We start from the raw sequence: 18271 nt of genomic DNA, 5'->3' as shown, positions 1-18271 counted from the left end.
CCTGAATAAAAAAGCAATTGAATATATTGCAAGAAAAATAAAAACCTAGGAAGTTTGAATCTGCCCACCAGAGACGGAGAGGTTGTTTCACTTCTGTAGATCCGCTCTGACGTTATTCAATAGTTTAATTTATGAAGTGAGGCCCAATTCTAGGTCACCCGGACCCCCAAATAATGGAAAGTGGAAAGGTGGAAGGACAATGAGCTAAATCAGTGTTCTTCAAACTTTTTTTCCGGGGACCCATTTTTACCAACCGGCCGACCTTCGTGACCCAACCCGGCCGACCTTTGTGACCCACCATTTTCTCTTACCTTATTTGCTGCTGACAAAAATGGAGCGAATGGTTTTGGGTCCCTTTGGCCATCGTACACGCTCCTCCAATGGAACCTGTTGGATGAAGGTGAAGCCTTCCAGTGTCGGAAAGTACGGAGTCTCCATCTGTCCAAAGTTCTGCATTTTTTTCCGGTAAAATTTTATCACATAAAACCCCCCCGAACTTGTAAAAAAAAAAAATGAATGAAAAAAATAAAAATTAAATGAATAAAATAAATGAATAAAATGAATAAAACCTCCCCGAACCTGTAAATCAAAAAGATGCGACCGTTTTTAAAAAGAAAAAGCAGCCGCACTTCGCATGGGTGCCCGATCATCGGTGTGCATGCGTGCCAATGATCTGGCACGCATGCGCAGTGCAGCCGCATTTTTTTTTTTACATGTTCGCGGCCATTTTGAAGGCCGCTTGCAACCGGCGTTATTAACCCACCCGCGGGTCGCCCCCCCTGAGTTTGACAATGCCTGAGCTAAACTGAGTAAGCTCTTCTACCGGGCGGGGTGTTCACCGGAAGACTCACTCCCAACTGGAAAGTAAAACGGTACCTAGTTTACAGCGCCACATTAGTGTTCAATTATCACGCCCAACAACAACAATGAGCAGAGGAAGAGAACAATAAATTGACGATCAACAAAAAAAGACAGAGTAGCAGAGAAGGCTCGAATTTACCCAAGGTGTTGTGAGCACGCACAAACCCCGAACATGAAGAAACATAAAATATGAATTTCCTGTTCACAAGGCCAAACATAGATTAGACAGTTCCCAATTTGAGCTTTCAATGAAGGAGTCTGCATCTTCCGGCACATCAAAAAACGGTCCATTCTGAATCTGACTGTATTTCTATACAAGATGCCTTTCACTCCTTTGAAGGCAGCTCTTTGTTTTGCCAGGCCACACTCCGATCTTGAATCAACATGATGGAGTGACCCTCCCATTTGACATCTCTATGCTCCCTAGACCCTAGACTCCTTTTCCTTGAAGCTACAAAATTGTCCGATAACCGCACAAGGCTAATCGCTAGATCGAGACTTTGGTCGCAGACAGCGGTGTGCCCTGTCTAATTCTGCGGGGTATGTGAACGTATCCTCACCCACCACCTTGCAAAACATGCCCGAAAAATATTAAGTAGGGGTGATGCCTTCCTCTCCCTTTGGCAATCCCACAATGCAAATGTTCTGCCTGCTGGATCTATTTTGCAGGTCGCTCAGTTTAGACTTCAAATACTTACTACACTCGACCACCCAAGTAAGATTGGCCTCCAGCGAGGTGATCCGATCACTGTGGTCTGTTAATGCCTCCTCAGTGCCCTTTAATTGTGGCTCCATGCGCCTCGACTTCTTATCCGTGCATTCTCAGACCAAACGAATGAGGGCCAACGCCTCTTCAATCGGTCTTTTAAGATCTACAGCCGAACATTGACAGTGTTTGTCTAGTTCGCGTGCCAAAACGCTAACGAGATCCTCGGCTGTTAGTGAATGCTGTCTTCACATTGAGGGCATTCTCCACCATGTTGTGGGACCTTCCCCCCCCCCCCCCCCCCCCCCCCCCCCCCGAGTTTAATGGGGTAGATTTTGAACAGATCTTGGAACTCAAAACTGACCTGAAGATAACATGTTGCAAACAAGATGTTTATTCATTCATTTGTTCATCATGAGATAACAAATTTCACCAGTAGAGGGCAGCGAGCTCTCGTTATCACAAAAACTGCGTGGGTGGTTTACATGAATACAGAATTGGGACACACTTTGTGTGTGGGAGTGCATTGAATCTACTTCTCCCTTCGGTAATGATATCCTTATACTTTTTGCATTGTAACAAAGAGGATTAAATTGAATAGTCAGAGACGACTCATTCATTCAAAGCTTAATGGGTAAATAAACCAAATCTTTGATATAGGGAGAGCAGGAAGATATGGGGCTTTGTGCCCAATAAATGATTTGATTGGAGACTGCACCAATGCTGCTGCAGTGCACTTCAGCACTCCCCAAGTTTGGGAGTGTGATAAATCAGCAGGGATCTCACTGCTGATTGCAGTCAAGTGAATCCTAATGGAAAATTATCAAGTGAGGTGTGCGAAAGTCAAAGTCGGGATTGCTTTTTAGAATACACCGGGGATTGCTCACGTTGGCCTGGTTTTGGTCCAACCGGGAAGAAGCATTCCATTATTTAACTCAGAATGAAGGTGAAGTAAATAAGTGATGTGATGCTGTTAACGAAAAGGCACTGAAGGGTGCAGATGGGGATAGAGACCCAGGGAATCAAATGCAAGTAAAAGGCCAATGGGGAAATTGGGATTTTATTAGTATAAGTATAGAGTACAAGGACGAAGCAGTGATTATAAATCGATACGTGATATTAATTTTGTTGCAATTAAATATTGCATGCAGTGTTGGACACACCGTTGCAGAAAGTACATTGAAGCCTTTGAGAGCGTTCAGCAACGTGGTGTCAACCTGGCGAAGCTCCGACACAGGACTCCTTGTGTGCCAAACAGCATAAGCAGCAAGTAATAGACAGAGCAAAGAGATTCCACCACAAACTCATCAGATCTAAGCTCTACAGACTTGCCACATCTGGCCGTGATGGTGGTGGACAATTAAACAACTCACTGGAGGAGGAGGCAGTACAAATAGCCCCATCCTCAATGACTGTAAAGACTTAATTACCTGCAAGGACTCGCATTCAAAGTATCGTCTTGCTTCATTGACTTTGTCCATATGTGTTTCTGGAACCCACCCCTTCATTCACCTGAGGAAGGAGCTGCGCTCTGAAACCTAGTAATTCGACACAAACCTGTTGGACTTTAACCGGGTGTTTTAACACTTCTAACTGTGCCCACCCCAGTCCAACGGCGGCATCTCCACATCATCCTCAATGATGGAAGAGCCCAGCACATGTGTGCGAAAGACGAGGCTGAGGCACTCGCAACAATCTTCAGCCAGACGTGCCGAGTGGATGATCCATCTCGGTCTCCTCCAGAGGTCCCCAGCATCATAGATGTCAGTCTTCAGCCAATACGATTCACTCCATGTGATATCAAGAAACGGCTGAAGGCACTGGGCACTGCAAATGCTATGGGCTCTGGCAATATTCCAGCAGTAGTACTGAAGACTTGTGCTCCAGAACTTGCCGCACCCCTAGCCAAGCTCTTCCAGTACAGCTACAACACTGTACAATGCCCAGCTGTGTCATGTACACACGAAACAGGACAAACCCAACCCAGCCAATTACCACCCTAAAGGTCTACTCTCCATCATTAGCAAAGTGAAGGAAGGAATCATCAACAGTGCTGTCAAGTGGCATTTACTCAGCAATAACCTGCTCAGGACGCTCAGTTTGTGTTCTGCCAGGGTCACTCAGTTCCTGACCTCATTACAGCCTTGGTTCGAACATGGACAAAAGAGCTGAATGCCAGAAGTGAGGTAAGAGTGACTACCCTTGACATCAAGGCAGCATTTGACCGAGTATGGCATCAAGGAGCCCAAGCTAAACTGGAGTCAATGGGAATCAGGGGGGAAACTCTCCACTGGTTGGGGTCATACCTGGCATAAAGGAAGATAATTGTGATGGTTGGAGGTCAATAATTTCAGCTCCAGGACATCACTGCAGGAGTTCATCAGGGTAGTGGCGTAGGCCTAACAATCTTCAGCTGCTTCCTCAATGACCTCCCTTCCATCATAAGGTCAAAAGTGGGGATGTTTGCAGATGACTGCAAAATGTTCAGCACCATTTGCGATTCCTTAATTAATGAAGCAGTCCGTGTCCAAATGCAACAAGAACTGGTTGACAAGTGGCAACTTACATTCATGCCACACAAGTGCCAGGCAATGACATAGAACATAGAACAGTACAGCACAGAACAGGCCCTTCGGCCCTCGATGTTGTGCCGAGCCATGATCACCCTACTCAGTTCAGTTTTGGTCTCCTTACTTGAGAAAGGATGTACTGGCGCTGGAGGGTGTGCAGAGGAGATTCACTAGGTTAATCCCAGAGCTGAAGGGGTTGGATTATGAGGAGAGGTTGAGTAAACTGGGACTGTACTCGTTGGAATTTAGAAGGATGAGGGGGGATCTTATCGAAACATTTAAAATTATGAAGGGAATAGATAGGATAGATGCGGGCAGGTTGTTTCCACTGGCGGGTGACAGCAGAACTAGGGGGCATAGCCTCAAAATAAGGGGAAGTAGATTTAGGACTGAGTTTAGGAGGAACTTCTTCACCCAAAGGGTTGTGAATCTATGGAATTCCTTGCCCAGTGAAGCAGTTGAGGCTCCTTCATTACATGTTTTTAAGGTAAAGATAGATAGTTTTTTGAAGAATAAAGGGATTAAGGGTTATGGTGTTCGGGCTGGAAAGTGGAGCTGAGTCCACAAAAGATCAGCCATGATCTAATTGAATGGCGGAGCAGGCTCGAGGGGCCAGATAGCCTACTCCTGCTCCTATTCTTATGTTCTTATGTACTCAAAATCAACGTAACCACCCTATACCCGTAACCCAATAACCCCCCCTTAACCTTACTTTATTAAGACACTACGGGCAATTTAGCATGGCCAATCCACCTAACCCGCACATCTTTGGACTGTGGGAGGAAACCGGAGCACCCGGAGGAAACCCACGCACACACGGGGAGGACGTGCAGACGCCGCACAGACAGTGACCCAGCCGGGAATCGAACCTGGGACCCTGGAGCTGTGAAGCATTTATGCTAACCACCATGCTACTGTGACGATCTCCTAAAATAATCTAACCATCTCCCCATGACATTCAGTGGCATTACCATAACTGAATCCTCCACAATCAACACTCTGGGAGTTACCATTGATCAGAAACTGAACTGGATCAGCCAGATTAATACCGTGGTTTCAGAGCAGGTCAAAGGCTAGGAACCCTACGGCGAGTAACTCACCTCCTGACCCCCTCCCAAAGCCTGTCCAGCATCTACAGGGCACAAGTCAGTAGTGTAATGGAATACTCTCCCCTTGCCTGGATGAGTGCAGCTCCAACAACGCTGAAGGAGCTCGGCACCATCCAGGACAAAGCAGCCCGCTTGATTGCTCCCCCTTCCATAAACATTGAAACTTTCCACCACCAGCAAACAGTGGCAGCCGTGTGTACCATCTCCAAGATGCACTGCAGGAACTCACCAAGGTTCCTTGGACAGCACCTTCCAAACCCACAGCCGCTACCACTTATAAGAACAAGAGCAGCAGATACCTGGGAACCCCATCTTTTCTCACCACCCCCACTTGGAAATATGTCAGCATTCCTTCACTGTCGCTGGGGCAAAATTCTAGAACTCCCTTGCTAACAGCGCTGTGGGTGTACCTACGCCTCCGGGACTGCAGTGGTTCAAGAAACAACTCGCCACCACCTTGTGAAGGGCAGCTAGGGATGGACAATAAATGCTGGCCTAACCGGCGACACCGCATCCCGCAAATACATTTTTAAAACCATTGTGCTTGGGATGGGAATTTGCAGGTTCGAAGAGAGCCGTGAAATATTGGGATCATTTTCACTGAATCACGGAAGACTAAAAGCAGATTTGGTGGTGGTTGAGTTTTGATGAGAATGAGCAATGAAATACTGTTTGCGAAAGGAAGCATTGATACAGGGACACCAATACAAACCTGATCGTGGGGAGAGAGTTTGGGAGAAATTTCTGCAGACAACCATTGTAGCACGAAATGCTTTTCCGCGTGGAATGGTGAGATCAAGAGGATGACTTTAGTTCCGGGAAAATTGGATAAACATTTGAAGCAGACAGAGATACATGGCATTGGGGGAGCACAGTTCTGTGAACTGGTTTGGATTGGCTCTGTGACAACATGGAATGATCTCCCTCCATCTGTTCTGTAAACCTGTATGGTTTTAGATAATGGAATGTCCAATACTTAATAAGATGTATCTCTTAATTTTGCATATTTTGTCTTCTTTACCCAGGCGACATCAGAAATGATTTGTATGTGACGCTGGAGAAAGGGGAATACGAGAAAGGAGGCAAGAGTGTGGCTAGGAATGTGGATGTTACCATGTACGTTTTAGATAGCGAGGGGCAGGTTCTAAAGGTAAATACAATGTTTTTCTTTTGTTGCATTTTTTTTCATCTCTATCATTTTGAACAGTGCAAAATATGACCAAGAAAATACTGCCTTTAATAGCTTGCGCTTTGGGGAGGAAACGTATGTCGAGGCTGACAAGTATATTGGCACCACTGTTTATTGTGCCCATAATTTCCTACACAATGGCTTCCTGCTCGCCATGTCCAATCCAGGTACCTCCGAATGCAGGAAGGAAGAAAAAGAGAAGAACGTGAAGCAGGATTAGGTCATTTAGTCGCTTGAGTCTCTTCAGCCATTCAATTAGTCATGACTGTACCATAACTCCAGCTACCCACCTTGATTCCATTACCCTTAGCAGACTGGTCGAACAACAATTGATCTTTCTCACTTTTGAAATTTTCTGTCAGTCTGGCTCAACAGTGGTTTGTGGGAAAGTCATTTCTAACGTCACTCCTGAATGGCCTGGTCTCATCGCTTCAAAGTTATGCCCCCAAGGTCTTCCCACCCATGGAAGTAGTTTCTCTCCATTGTGTCAAATCCGTTAATGATAATCCTCTGAATTAGAACTACCCTTAATCTTCCTTAAGGAAGTAAAAATCTAGTCTGTAAAAACCAGCCCTCTTGTGATAAAAGCCAACATTCCATTAGCCTTTCACGTTATATTTTGGAGATGTCCATGAGTGTTTAGTAACCTATGACCCTGGGCACCCTCGATCTCTCTGCCCAATCACAGTTCCTAGCTTTTCACCATATAGAAAATGCTCTGATCCAACTTTTTCAGGCCTGAAGTTCATTTTGCAAATTGAACACCTAAATGTTGCAACTTTTTCTACCCGTTTACGCTTTTTGCTGTGCCACCTAACTTAGTATTGCCAACAGCACCTGGATATACAACTCCCTATTTCCTGCATCCGAGTATTTTATAATTGCAGTGAAAAGCTGCGGCTCCAACACTAATCCTTGGACAGCATGAGTCACATCCTGCCAATCGGTAGACGCCCATTACTTTCACTCTGTCTCCTACCTCGTAACTAGTTCTCTACCTAAGACAATTGGTTGCTTCCAAAACCATGTCCTCTCACTTTTCATAACAGTCACTTTTGTGAAACCTTGTTAAATGCCTTTTGAAAATCCATATTAATTAAATCCATCGACAATTCCTATCTCGCCACGATACCCACCTCCTTGAAATAAAGCTCAGCGAGGATCGTTGGATATGGCTTGCCCTTTCTGATCAACTCATATTTTCCCAAATGCTTAGTCACTTAGTCCATAATGATAGATTCTACTAACTGCCCACAATTGATGTCAGACGAATAAGCCTCTGATTTCCTCGATCATTTCTCTCACCTACATTTTTTGTTAAATTTAGTGTACCCAATTAATTTTTTCCAATTAAGGGGCAATTTAGCGTGGCCAATCCACCTACCCTGCACATAGATCATAGAATTTACAGTGCAGAAGGAGGCCATTCGGCCCATCGAGTCTGCACCGGCTCCCGGAAAGAGCACCCCACCCAAGGTTAACACCACCCTATCCCCATAACCCAGTAACCCCACCCAACACCAAGGGCACTTTTGAACACTAATGGCAATTTATCATGTCCAATCCACCTAACCTGCACATCTTTGGACTGTGGGAGGAAACCGGAGCACCCGGAGGAAACCCACGCACACACGGGGAGGAAGTGCAGACTCCGCACAGACAGTGACCCAAGCCGGAATCGAACCTGGGACCCTGGAGCTGTGAAGCGATTGTGCTATCCACAATGCTACCGTGCTGCCCATAACATAAGAACTAGGAGCAGGAGTAGGCCATCTGGCCCTTCGAGCCTGCTCTGCCATTCAGTGAGATAGTGGCTGATCTTTTGTGGACTCAGCTCCACTTTCCCACCCAAACACCATAACCCTTTATTCCTTTACTCTTCAAAAAACTATCTACCTTTATCTTGAAAACATTCAATGAAGGAGCCTCAACTGGGCAGGGAATTCCATGGATTCACAACCCTTTGGGGGGGAATCCATCCCTCTAGCAGTGAAGGACAAAACTCCATTCGCATTCTTAATCACATGTTGCACCTGTAAACTACCTTTTTGCGACTCATGCACTAGCACACCCAGGTCCCTCTGCACAGCAGCATGTTTTAATATTTTATCATTTAAATAATAATCCCTTTAGTTGCTATCCCTACCAAAATGGATAACCTCACATTTGACAACATTGTATTCCACTTGCCAGACCCTAGCCCATTCACTTCAACATCTTTGGGTTGTGGGGGCGAATCCCATGCAAACACGGGGTGAATGTGCAAACTCCACACGGACAGTGACCCAGGGCCGGGATCGAACCTGGGACTTCGGCACCGTGAGGAAATCCCTTATGTTTAAGTAGTGGGGTGCCATTGCCAGTTTTCCAAACCAGGAATTCAATCCCACAACCAAGACAGTCTTGAAAGATCGTGATGAACACATCAATTTCCACTCCTGCTTTTAATACCTTGGGGTGGAAACCATTAGATCCTAGCAATTTGTCTATATGTAATGCGGTTCTCCATCTCCATGTTTTTACTTCTGTTGAACCCGATTTTCCCCTGGGTTTAGTTTTCCTTGTATTTAGTTTTCCTTGTATTTTATCCTCATCCTCTTTTGAGAAGACCAATACAAAGTAGATGTTTAGAAATTTCCTGATTCCCAATTGCACCATCGTCTACATCTGTGATTCAAGGACCCACATTAGTCTTCCACATCCTATAGGGTGGCGCAGTGGTTAGCACTGCTGCCTCACAACGTCAGGAACCTGGGTTCAATTCCGGCCTTGGGTGACTGATTTTGTGGAGTTTGCACATTCTCCTCATGTTTACATAAGTTTCCTCCAGGGGATTCGGTTTCCTTCCAGTCCGAAGATGAGCAGGTTAGGTGGATTGGCCATGCTAAATTGGCCCGTAGTGTCCAAAAAGATAAGGTGGGGCCCCTGAGATACAGAGAGAGGTTGGGGCATGGGCCTTGGTTGGATGCCTTTAAGAGGGTCGGTGCAGACTTGATGGGCCAAATGGCCTCCTTCACTAATGATTCTACGATTCTAGATCCTCTTTATTATAATATGTTTGTAAAAGCCTTTAATGTTGTCTTTCCTATTCTGCACAAGCATTTCTTACATTTCTTCAAAGCCCTTGCCGCATTCTTTGGATGCCTTTGCTGTTCTTTATATTTCTCTCAGTCCATGTGGAGCTCCACTGTCCTTTGTCCTCCTATAATTCTTATCCTTTAGTTTTTTTTCCACACTTGCGTTGCTAACTAAGGTTGCTTAATTTCATAGCTCGAGTTCTGATCCTCCAGAATGGACAGATCTTGCATCCTACCAAATGCATTATTGAAAGCCTGTTCAATAGCTCTGTCCAGTTCATCATTGTCAATTTGTGCCTCATTCCTCCAATGGCAGTCTGGCCTAAATAAGATGTCTTGATTCATGACTCTCACTAGCCTCTCAAAATTATCTCTCAAGCTATCAAATTCGATCACATTGTGATTGCCGTTAGCTGGGTGATCCCTTGCTGTTGAACCATTGACTAATTTAGACTTATTACTCTATATTAAACTCATAATGGAGGTCAAGTTCTCGCAAGCTTTGCCCCAACTCTGATATACTTTTAATACTGTATGTTTCTGAACTTGTCCTCTATTTCATTTGTTCATTTTTGATTGATGTGATCTCGCTTGCAAAATTCTCTAATGTAAAAAGGTTAACCACAAATAGACACTAATAAAATTTGAAGAATTTTCCTCTTTGATTAAAGTATCAGGAGAAATATGCGTTTCATGTCTGTCAGATCAGATGCTGTCTGCAATCGCTTTCCTATCATTATGTCTGTTTTATACTCTGAACTCTCCTTCAGTTTATTAGATTGTGTGTTCTGATTTGTACAAAAATATAGAAGCAGCATAATTGCTTGACCTTCGCTGTTTCCTTTCCTCTTCCAGGACTGCATTTCACTGGGATCTGGAGAAACTCCAGTGAGCGAACATCACTCCTTTGTGCTTTATCACAACAATAGTCCCAGATGGGCTGAGCTGCTGAAGCTTCCTATTCCTGTGGATAAATTTAGGGGTGCACATGTCCGCCTGGAATTCAGACACTGCTCCAGTAAGCATCATTACATCATTGACGTACGCACTGAAAGCTCTGTATGACTAGCTAGATTCTACAATCCTGTCTGAACTGCAAGTCTAAAATTTGAAGAAAGCTTGTCAGATGTGATTCAGCCAGCCGACTGAGGATTAATTTCAAACTGAGTTATAATTTTATAGATCTCTGCCCAGGTCTATTTTTACCCCCATCTCTCAGATGTATAGCAAAATCACAGCTTCTGGATGTTATTCCAGTTATTGTCAAAACATTGCAGTGTAATTACTAAAACGTGGAAGAGAGTAATATTTAATGGAAGATTATTTTGTATGTCTGTTCATGGATTAATGATTTGAGCTGAATTTTTTTTAAAAAGCACTTCGACAGAAGCCAGAGTTTGACCACCCTCAAAAAACAGGGATAAATGTAAAAACAAAAATGCCCGCATTATTGAGAAGCTCGTCATTTGAAGCATGCGGAGCCAATTGGGTTATTTTGGGTTACTTCTCAACAGAAAAGGTTCAGCAATCTAAATTGTTTTCGGGTTACTCCACTCCTTTTGAGATGAAAAGCAGCAGACAAAATGTCGCTTGCTCATGTGGGCTCTGCCTTCCTAGACATCTCTTCATCATTAAGGCTGGTGAAGGATAAATGTTTACCGTCGTTAAATTGTGGGCAAAAGCGTAGGTGCTTTTTTTTTTAATGCTAAATTTACATGCACCTCTTTCCCTGTTGCGTTGCCATGGATCTTCCTCTGAATTAAAAAAAAAAAAAATGGGTAATGACTGGATTGAATTCCCTGCCTGCGTGGCGATGATTCCATATCTCATTTACATGGCGTTTTCGGGAGGAGGAGGAGCAATCTGGATGGAACTTGGAAGAGCTATTCAAATTCTATTTTCGGAATACCTCTTTTCTTTTCAACACTCCAGATTTAAATTAAGACTTCATCCCATGATCTGGAATGTGCTGATTTCATAAAGAATACCAGGCCTGAAGCAAATCGTGCAGCTGGCAATAGATGCGATCATAAATAGGTGATGTTCCTCTCCCTGCCAAGTGGAAACAAGATGATTGGCAGTTTATTTATACATACATATAGATCGTCAGTGCATTTAGGTCATGTGTTCCTTTCCATCACAGTGTGGGTGGTGCTATACCCAGCCCCACGTTAACCCTTTCTATTCCAGGCCCTTTAACTATGCCTCTCCCAAGTCCTTATCCAATATATTTCCAGTGCGTTCCTGTTTACCAGACTTGCTTATATTATTTCTACGACCTGCTGCATGGTGGCAGAGTGGTTAGCACTGCTACCTCGCAGCACCAGGAACCCTGGTTCAGTTCCAGCCTTGGGTGACTGTCTGTATGGAGTTTGCATATTTTCCCCTGTGTCTGCATGGGGTTCCTCCCACAGTCCAAAGATGTACAGGTTAGGTGGATTGGCCATGCTAAATTGCCCCTTTGTGTCTCGGGATGTGCAGGTTAGGCAGTGGGGTGGGATGGAATGGACCTGGATGGAGTCCTCTTTCGGAGGGTCGGTGCGGACTCGACGATTCACCTCAATTCATCGGGAACAAGTAACCCACCACAATGAGGAAGGATCAGCCATTGAAGATAAATAAATCAATGCCAACCACTCCTGCTGGCTGGTAACTGTGTGGGGAGCTTCTGCTGTTAATAAACCAAATCTTCATGTTACTGCCACTCACTCTCTGCTGTGGTCACCCCTGTTGATCGTCATGGCAGACGCAGGCACACTCCTCATCTCGTGTTTGTTCCCGGTGAATTGGCTGGAGTTTTCCTGTGGTACCCGCCACCTTCCTCCTCATCAATTGGGAGTACGATTCCAGCGCCTCGATCAGGTTGCCATCCTGTTTTGTTTGACGGTTCACTGTGGCCTTGGGAAATGTGTCCGTCATTGTTCGTTTCTTTCCCACCCCCTGAATGTACACCAACTTGTACACAAACCCCATGAGACAGGGACAGAATATCTGGATTCTGGGGGAGCATCTTTGTCGCTCCTTATTCAGCAGCAAGACCAGTGGCTTATGTTTCTATTGTTGACCTCTAGGCCGATAATGTGTGAGGGGTAGAGCTAGAGTAGACAGGGGGAACCTGTTTCCCTTCACAGAGAGTTCAAAAACCAGGCTAAGTGGCAGAAGGATTAGCGGGGACATGAGGAGAAGCTTTTTACGCAGAGGGTGGTGGGTGTCTGGAATTCACCCTTGAGTTGGTGGTGGAGGCAGAGACCCAAAACTCCTTTTAATAAACACCTGAATATGCACCTTAAGTGCTGTAAGCTGCCGAGCTGTGGGCTGTGTGCATGAATATGAGATTAGAAAGGGCATCTGGGTGTCTTTGGATCAGCATGGACCTCTTCTGTGCTGCATTATTTCTATGGTTCTAAGGGGTTCTGCAAATTGTGCCAGATTGAGTAAAACCGTTGCAAATTGCTGTCACCATACCCAGGGATCTCTCAGAATAGGGTTGGGAACCCACTGATAGCTTTTGTGCTTTGTTGGTTCTACCCTGATGGATGTGTCGGTAATGGTGTGTCCTAAGAACCTAATGGAGGTCTTGGAGAATTTGTATTTCTCATTCAGGGTCAGCCCTGCTTCCTGCTAGTGTTCGAGGACCATTGTGAGCCTTTTGTCATGTTCTGCCACTGTTGTGCCATGGACCAAAACCTCGCCCATATGTCAGATGACACCCTCTAGGCCTTGCAAAATGGCCACCATGATGCATGGAAAGCTTTCTGGTGTTGGGGTGATTCCAAACCGTAAGCGGATGAGGCAGAATCTGCCAAAGGGTGTTCAGTGATCTGGACTTTTCATGCAGTGGAACTTGCCAAAAGCCATTGTTCACTTTGAGCTACAATTAGTCAGGCTGTTGTCCACCGAGGACATTGGGTGGACTTCTCTCTCTCTCTCTCCAGATAAAGGGACCTGTTAGCCTTTGTTACCAGGACAATCCGCAACACCAGTATGTTCACTGAGTGATGGGGGAGCTGACTTCCCATCTTTCCCAGCTGTCGCTGCACGCATCAGTTTCTGTGACGTGAACAGGCAGATGGGTTTAGCTTCTCCCCTCCGTGTAATCCTGCATTTGGTCTTCAGTCACCCCAATCCAGTGAAGCGTTTTGAGAACTCCTTTTTAAATTTGGAATCAGGCCCTTTGCTGGTTCATCTCGTTAATTTTCTGTGGGAGGTTAAGACCTTTCAGCTTACAAATGAACATCCTTGGTTGTGGACGACAAACTGGATCGCTCATATCCTTTCGTCTTTGTACCCGAGTGTCTTTTCACTGGGAATTTGATGTTGTCTCAGTTTTGTAGGTGACATCATCTGTGGGGTCGCCAGCCAAAGTTCATGCGCTGAGAGGATGGTGACGATGGTTTTACGATTCTGCTTCCTCTTGGCCTGATTGGCGGCGTGGGCGGGCTCCGGGGTCCGGGGGGGGCGGCGCGGGGCGCTCTGACCCGTGGGGTGCCCCCACGGTGGCTTGGCCTGCGATGAGGGCCCACCGATCGGTGGGCGGGCCTGTGCCGTGGGGGCACTCTTTTTCTTCCGCCTTCGCCATGGTCTTCGCCATGGCGGAGGCGGCAGAGACCCCCTCCCCTGCGCATGCGCTGGTATGACGTCAGCAATAGCTGACACTCTGGTGCATGCGCGGACTTACGCCGACCGGCGAAGTCCTTTCGGCCCCGGCTGGCGTGGCGTCAAAGGCCGTTCACGCCAGCCAGCCGAGTGGGAACCACTCCGGCGCGGGCCTAGCCCCTCAATGTGAGGGCTTGGCCCCTAAACTCCGCACCTTTGGGGCGGCCTGACGCCGGAGTGGTTCACGACATGCTGGGACCCCCCACACCGCCGGGTAGGGGAGAATCCTCTAGAAAGGCCCAGGTCTTTCTAGGAAGCAGTTCAGTTCAGCCTCAATGAAAAAACTGCAGTTATAAACAACACCTGCTCAAAAAAGAGTTAATGGACCGTGAAAAGCTTTCAAAACCAACCAAGCTTAATCTTCGTTTGAAATAGCCTGGAGCTGTCAATCAGGAGGCTTGTAAATGGTAATTGAATGTAAACAATGCAATTCCAAGCTTTTAAGCTTCTGAGCAAGCCCAAAGGTTGAGAAGGTTAAAGGGGAATGAAATTGAATGTGATAAAAGCACTTCAAAGTTTTCCAACATAGACTTTCACTCTCATCTAACAGATCTTTGAACTTGACATGCTGGCAGAGAGAACAAAGGTTTGAAGGCTACAGAGTGAAGACTTTTACCGTCACCTGACAGATCATTGAAATGGACATGCGAAAAGGGGCGTGGAGCGGTCAATACCTGGAGGCCACTGCATTCAACTTTCATTTTGCCAATGCGCTGGGCACAAGGTGGCCCAAGAATCACCCCCTATATCTAAATCCTGGGGAATAACAAAATAGATCAAAAGCTAGGTGCCACTTTAAACATCAGTACCAAGCTCGAGGAAAGGAAAGAATGCCAAAGTGTTTTAAAAATCAATTTGAGAACCTCCCTGAACAGTTAGACCATAAGACATTAATTTTTTACTATTCTCGAAATACACCTGAAAGTTGAGATGCAACTCTAATTTAGCTTTTTTTTTTGCCTGCTACATGGCCTTTAGATTGCAGACTTTCACAATAGCTCTTATTAACTCCGGTTTTGTTCCTAGCAAAGGAAAAAGGTGAAAAAAAGCTTTTTGGATTCTCCTTTGTTCCGCTGATGCAAGAAGATGGCAGAACATTGCCAGATGGCATTCATGAGCTGATAGTCCACAAGGTAATTGCAATTATGTATAATTGAATCATGAAGCACTCTAATTGTAATCAGACTAAAATTTCACTACTTCTGTATGAGCGATGCAAAGGACCAGTCACTGGAGAACCATCACAGAAGTGGTGCCAAGCTCCTCGGTGCTCAGATTCTGTTGTGCCCAAAAACACAATTGAAATGCTGATAAAAATGAAACTGAATGGACAATGTAACAATTTTGGAGTATATCCTGACCACTGAATTTAGAAGGAAAATCATTGATAGTTGAGATTTATGTGCAAGATTGCTCTGTATATATATTTCCAGATAGCAGTAAACAGACAATGTGATTCTGGGTTATATTGGGACAGGGGCAGGAAAAAGAAGTGATGTTACTGTGAAAGACACTGGTTTGACACCATGGTTTGACACTATGCAGAGCACTGCATGCATTGATCACATAAGGAAAATTTTATTGCTGCAATCGTGCGCCAAAAAGTTACCAAGATGCTGCAAGTCTCGGGTATCTTAATAAAGAGAGAATATTGAGGAAGGTGACCTTATTCTTGCTGGAGAGAATATTTGAACAAGCATATTATGTTTGGCAAGGCATTGTTCAATGAGAAGCAAACCAAATCAGCCTGAAAGGTAGTGGCAGACCAGCCTGGCAACTTCCTTAAACCTAAATGGGTTGGCAGGAACTCGAGTTTCTCAAAACCTGGGACAGGTAGGGTCTGAAAATGCACTCGTAACGACATAGGCACCCCCGGCTCCACATAAATCATGTGCCTCTGACCTAATTCTTTGCACGGCTCAGTGCTGGAGGTGCCATCGGGCCCAATCCCAGCATAACGGGCAGGATTGTGCCTTACACATTTGGGCTTCTGTGTCCCAGTGTCAGTCACATTGACCTGTGGCCAAGACTACGATTGCAAAATGGTTAATGCTACATTACTGATCACTTCACACCCTTAGTTACACGATTCCCAATGTATCCATTTAATCAATTTCAAAAAAACCTACACCACTGATAGCTATGCACAAACGTTTAAAAAACATTTTTTTGGGGGGAAAATTTTCATTTATGACAAACAAACATATCAAACACATCCAAATATGCAATTGTATCTACCAAAAGAATAGATATAAATAAAATGCATCTTTGAATTGAACATCCAAGCAATGGATTAGAATGTGCACTTGTGATAACCATGGTAACAAGGCGATCAGTTTTCACAGTTGTGACAGATGCGGTAAAACAATTATAGCCTAAAATACCCTTTGTAACCCGGGGATGGTGGTAGTCCATGCTCGCCCAGAACCTGCTAAGCTTGAGACAGGACCAGAACATGTGAAAACTCCTTCTCCCTTGGGTGGTGTAACCTCCATGGGTTTAAACCCCCCCCCCCCCCCCCCCCAATACTTTCTGGGACCCTGCTAATCATGCTGTACCGTTCCCTTGGGCCAGTCAGAGTATTTGTCGCTGTAAAGGAATGGTCTTTTGTTGAATAGTATGGCCACCCTCCTCGCCCTTTTGTGGAAGCACACCTGGTATGTCTGTCCCACGCAGCCTTTCCTTACCCTCAGTTGGTCCTCCTCTCTGACTTGGGCTCTTGAAGAGAGACTACATCAGCCCCCAAGCTTTTGTCAGTTGGTGAAGACTCATCTCTGTCTCCACCAACCTTGTGACCTCTGCCTCGAGCGAAGCGATCCGCTCGTCCTGGTTGGTTGCCACTTTATCCTGGTCTCAAACCATCGCTTCTTGGCCCTCCAGTCTCCGCTTCACCCCATCCATCGCTTGTGGGGGCCAGTGTGGCCTCAATTGCCGACTTCATTGCTGGCATGAGGTCCTCTTTTGCCATCTCTCTGTGCCTTTGGAGTTCTGTGGAGATCAACTCCCATCGGTTTCTCTGTCGTCGACTGGGTCAACGTTGGCAAACCTGCTGGGTTCAACTTCAGGTCTGCGTTGCCACACACGTCCCCCTGTTCTGGGGTTGTGGTATTTGTTTATTTGCTTTTACTGGCCCTGTGGCATCAATTGGGCGGGTTATAGCTGGGGGTTCGGTCGGTTCACTTTTCCCTATTTTGGGTGCCTGTTCGGATTAAAAAGACCCTAGATAGGGCGACATGCGATTAGCACTGGGACTGCGGCGCTGAGGACCCGGGTTCGAATCCCGGCCCTGGGTCACTGTCCGCGTGGAGTTTGCACATTTTCCCCATGTCTGCATGGATTTCACCCCACAACCCAAAGGTTAGGTGGATTGGCCACGCTAAATTGCCCCTTAATTGGAAAAAAATATATAATAATTGGGTACTCTAAATTTATTGAAAAAAGACCCAAAGATATGTTACCAGGCGAGATCCACCTTTCGTGTGACTGCTTAGCTCCTGCCCGTCACCGGAAGTCGCTGCTCTGGACAGACATGTAGCAGATACGCAGTAGTAGCTATGGCGATGCAGTTTGACAACAGTGCAATGATGATGTTATAACATTTTGGCTTGGCAAAGACTGGTAAAACTCGCAAATTTTTATTTTGCAGTGTGAAGAAAATACCAACTTTCAGGATCCCACTTGCTACCTCAAACTTCAGTATTGTAAAGGGAATCTCCATGGCAACAGTCAGCCAGTCAAAGCTTCCAAGGAGACTTTTTGGATCTCATCTTTTCTGTGCTCTACTAAGCTCACTCAGAATGGTAAGGAAATGGAGTAAATGCACTTTCTGCTTTAAGTTCTTGAATTGGGCTGTGTTTGGTGCCTGGTTTCACATTGGAAAGGGTGCTGATGAGGATGCGTCGAGAACTTGGGACTCCCAAGTTATGTCACGTGGTTTGCAGAACTGAAGGTATTTTCATGGTTAAAAGGATGTTTAAACATTCGAAAAGGGCAGCACGGTGGCACAGTGGTTAGCACTGCTGCCTCATGGCGCCAAGGTCCCAGGTTCAATCCCGGCTCTGGGTCACTGTCCGTGTGGAGTTTGCACATTTTCCCCATCTCTG

The 18271-nt window shown here is 45.6% G+C and overlaps 1 protein-coding gene across 5 annotated transcripts in view; it reads left to right on the top strand.

The window, feature by feature from the left end:
* The window catches only part of dock4 (dedicator of cytokinesis 4), a 440672-nt gene that overhangs the window by 231178 nt on the left and 191223 nt on the right, over nucleotides 1-18271 (top strand). For all 5 annotated transcript variants that reach the window (XM_038780165.1, XM_038780167.1, XM_038780164.1 and 2 more), the window contains exons 14-17: nucleotides 6272-6396; nucleotides 10368-10530; nucleotides 15195-15301; nucleotides 17815-17968. In XM_038780165.1, the coding sequence (XP_038636093.1) occupies nucleotides 6272-6396; nucleotides 10368-10530; nucleotides 15195-15301; nucleotides 17815-17968 (549 nt within the window). The remainder of the gene's footprint in view (nucleotides 1-6271; nucleotides 6397-10367; nucleotides 10531-15194; nucleotides 15302-17814; nucleotides 17969-18271) is intronic.

The sequence above is a fragment of the Scyliorhinus canicula genome, chromosome 20 (genome assembly GCF_902713615.1).
Source record: "Scyliorhinus canicula chromosome 20, sScyCan1.1, whole genome shotgun sequence".
Lineage (NCBI taxonomy): Eukaryota > Metazoa > Chordata > Chondrichthyes > Carcharhiniformes > Scyliorhinidae > Scyliorhinus > Scyliorhinus canicula.
This window is presented reverse-complemented; position numbering and strand designations above follow the sequence as displayed.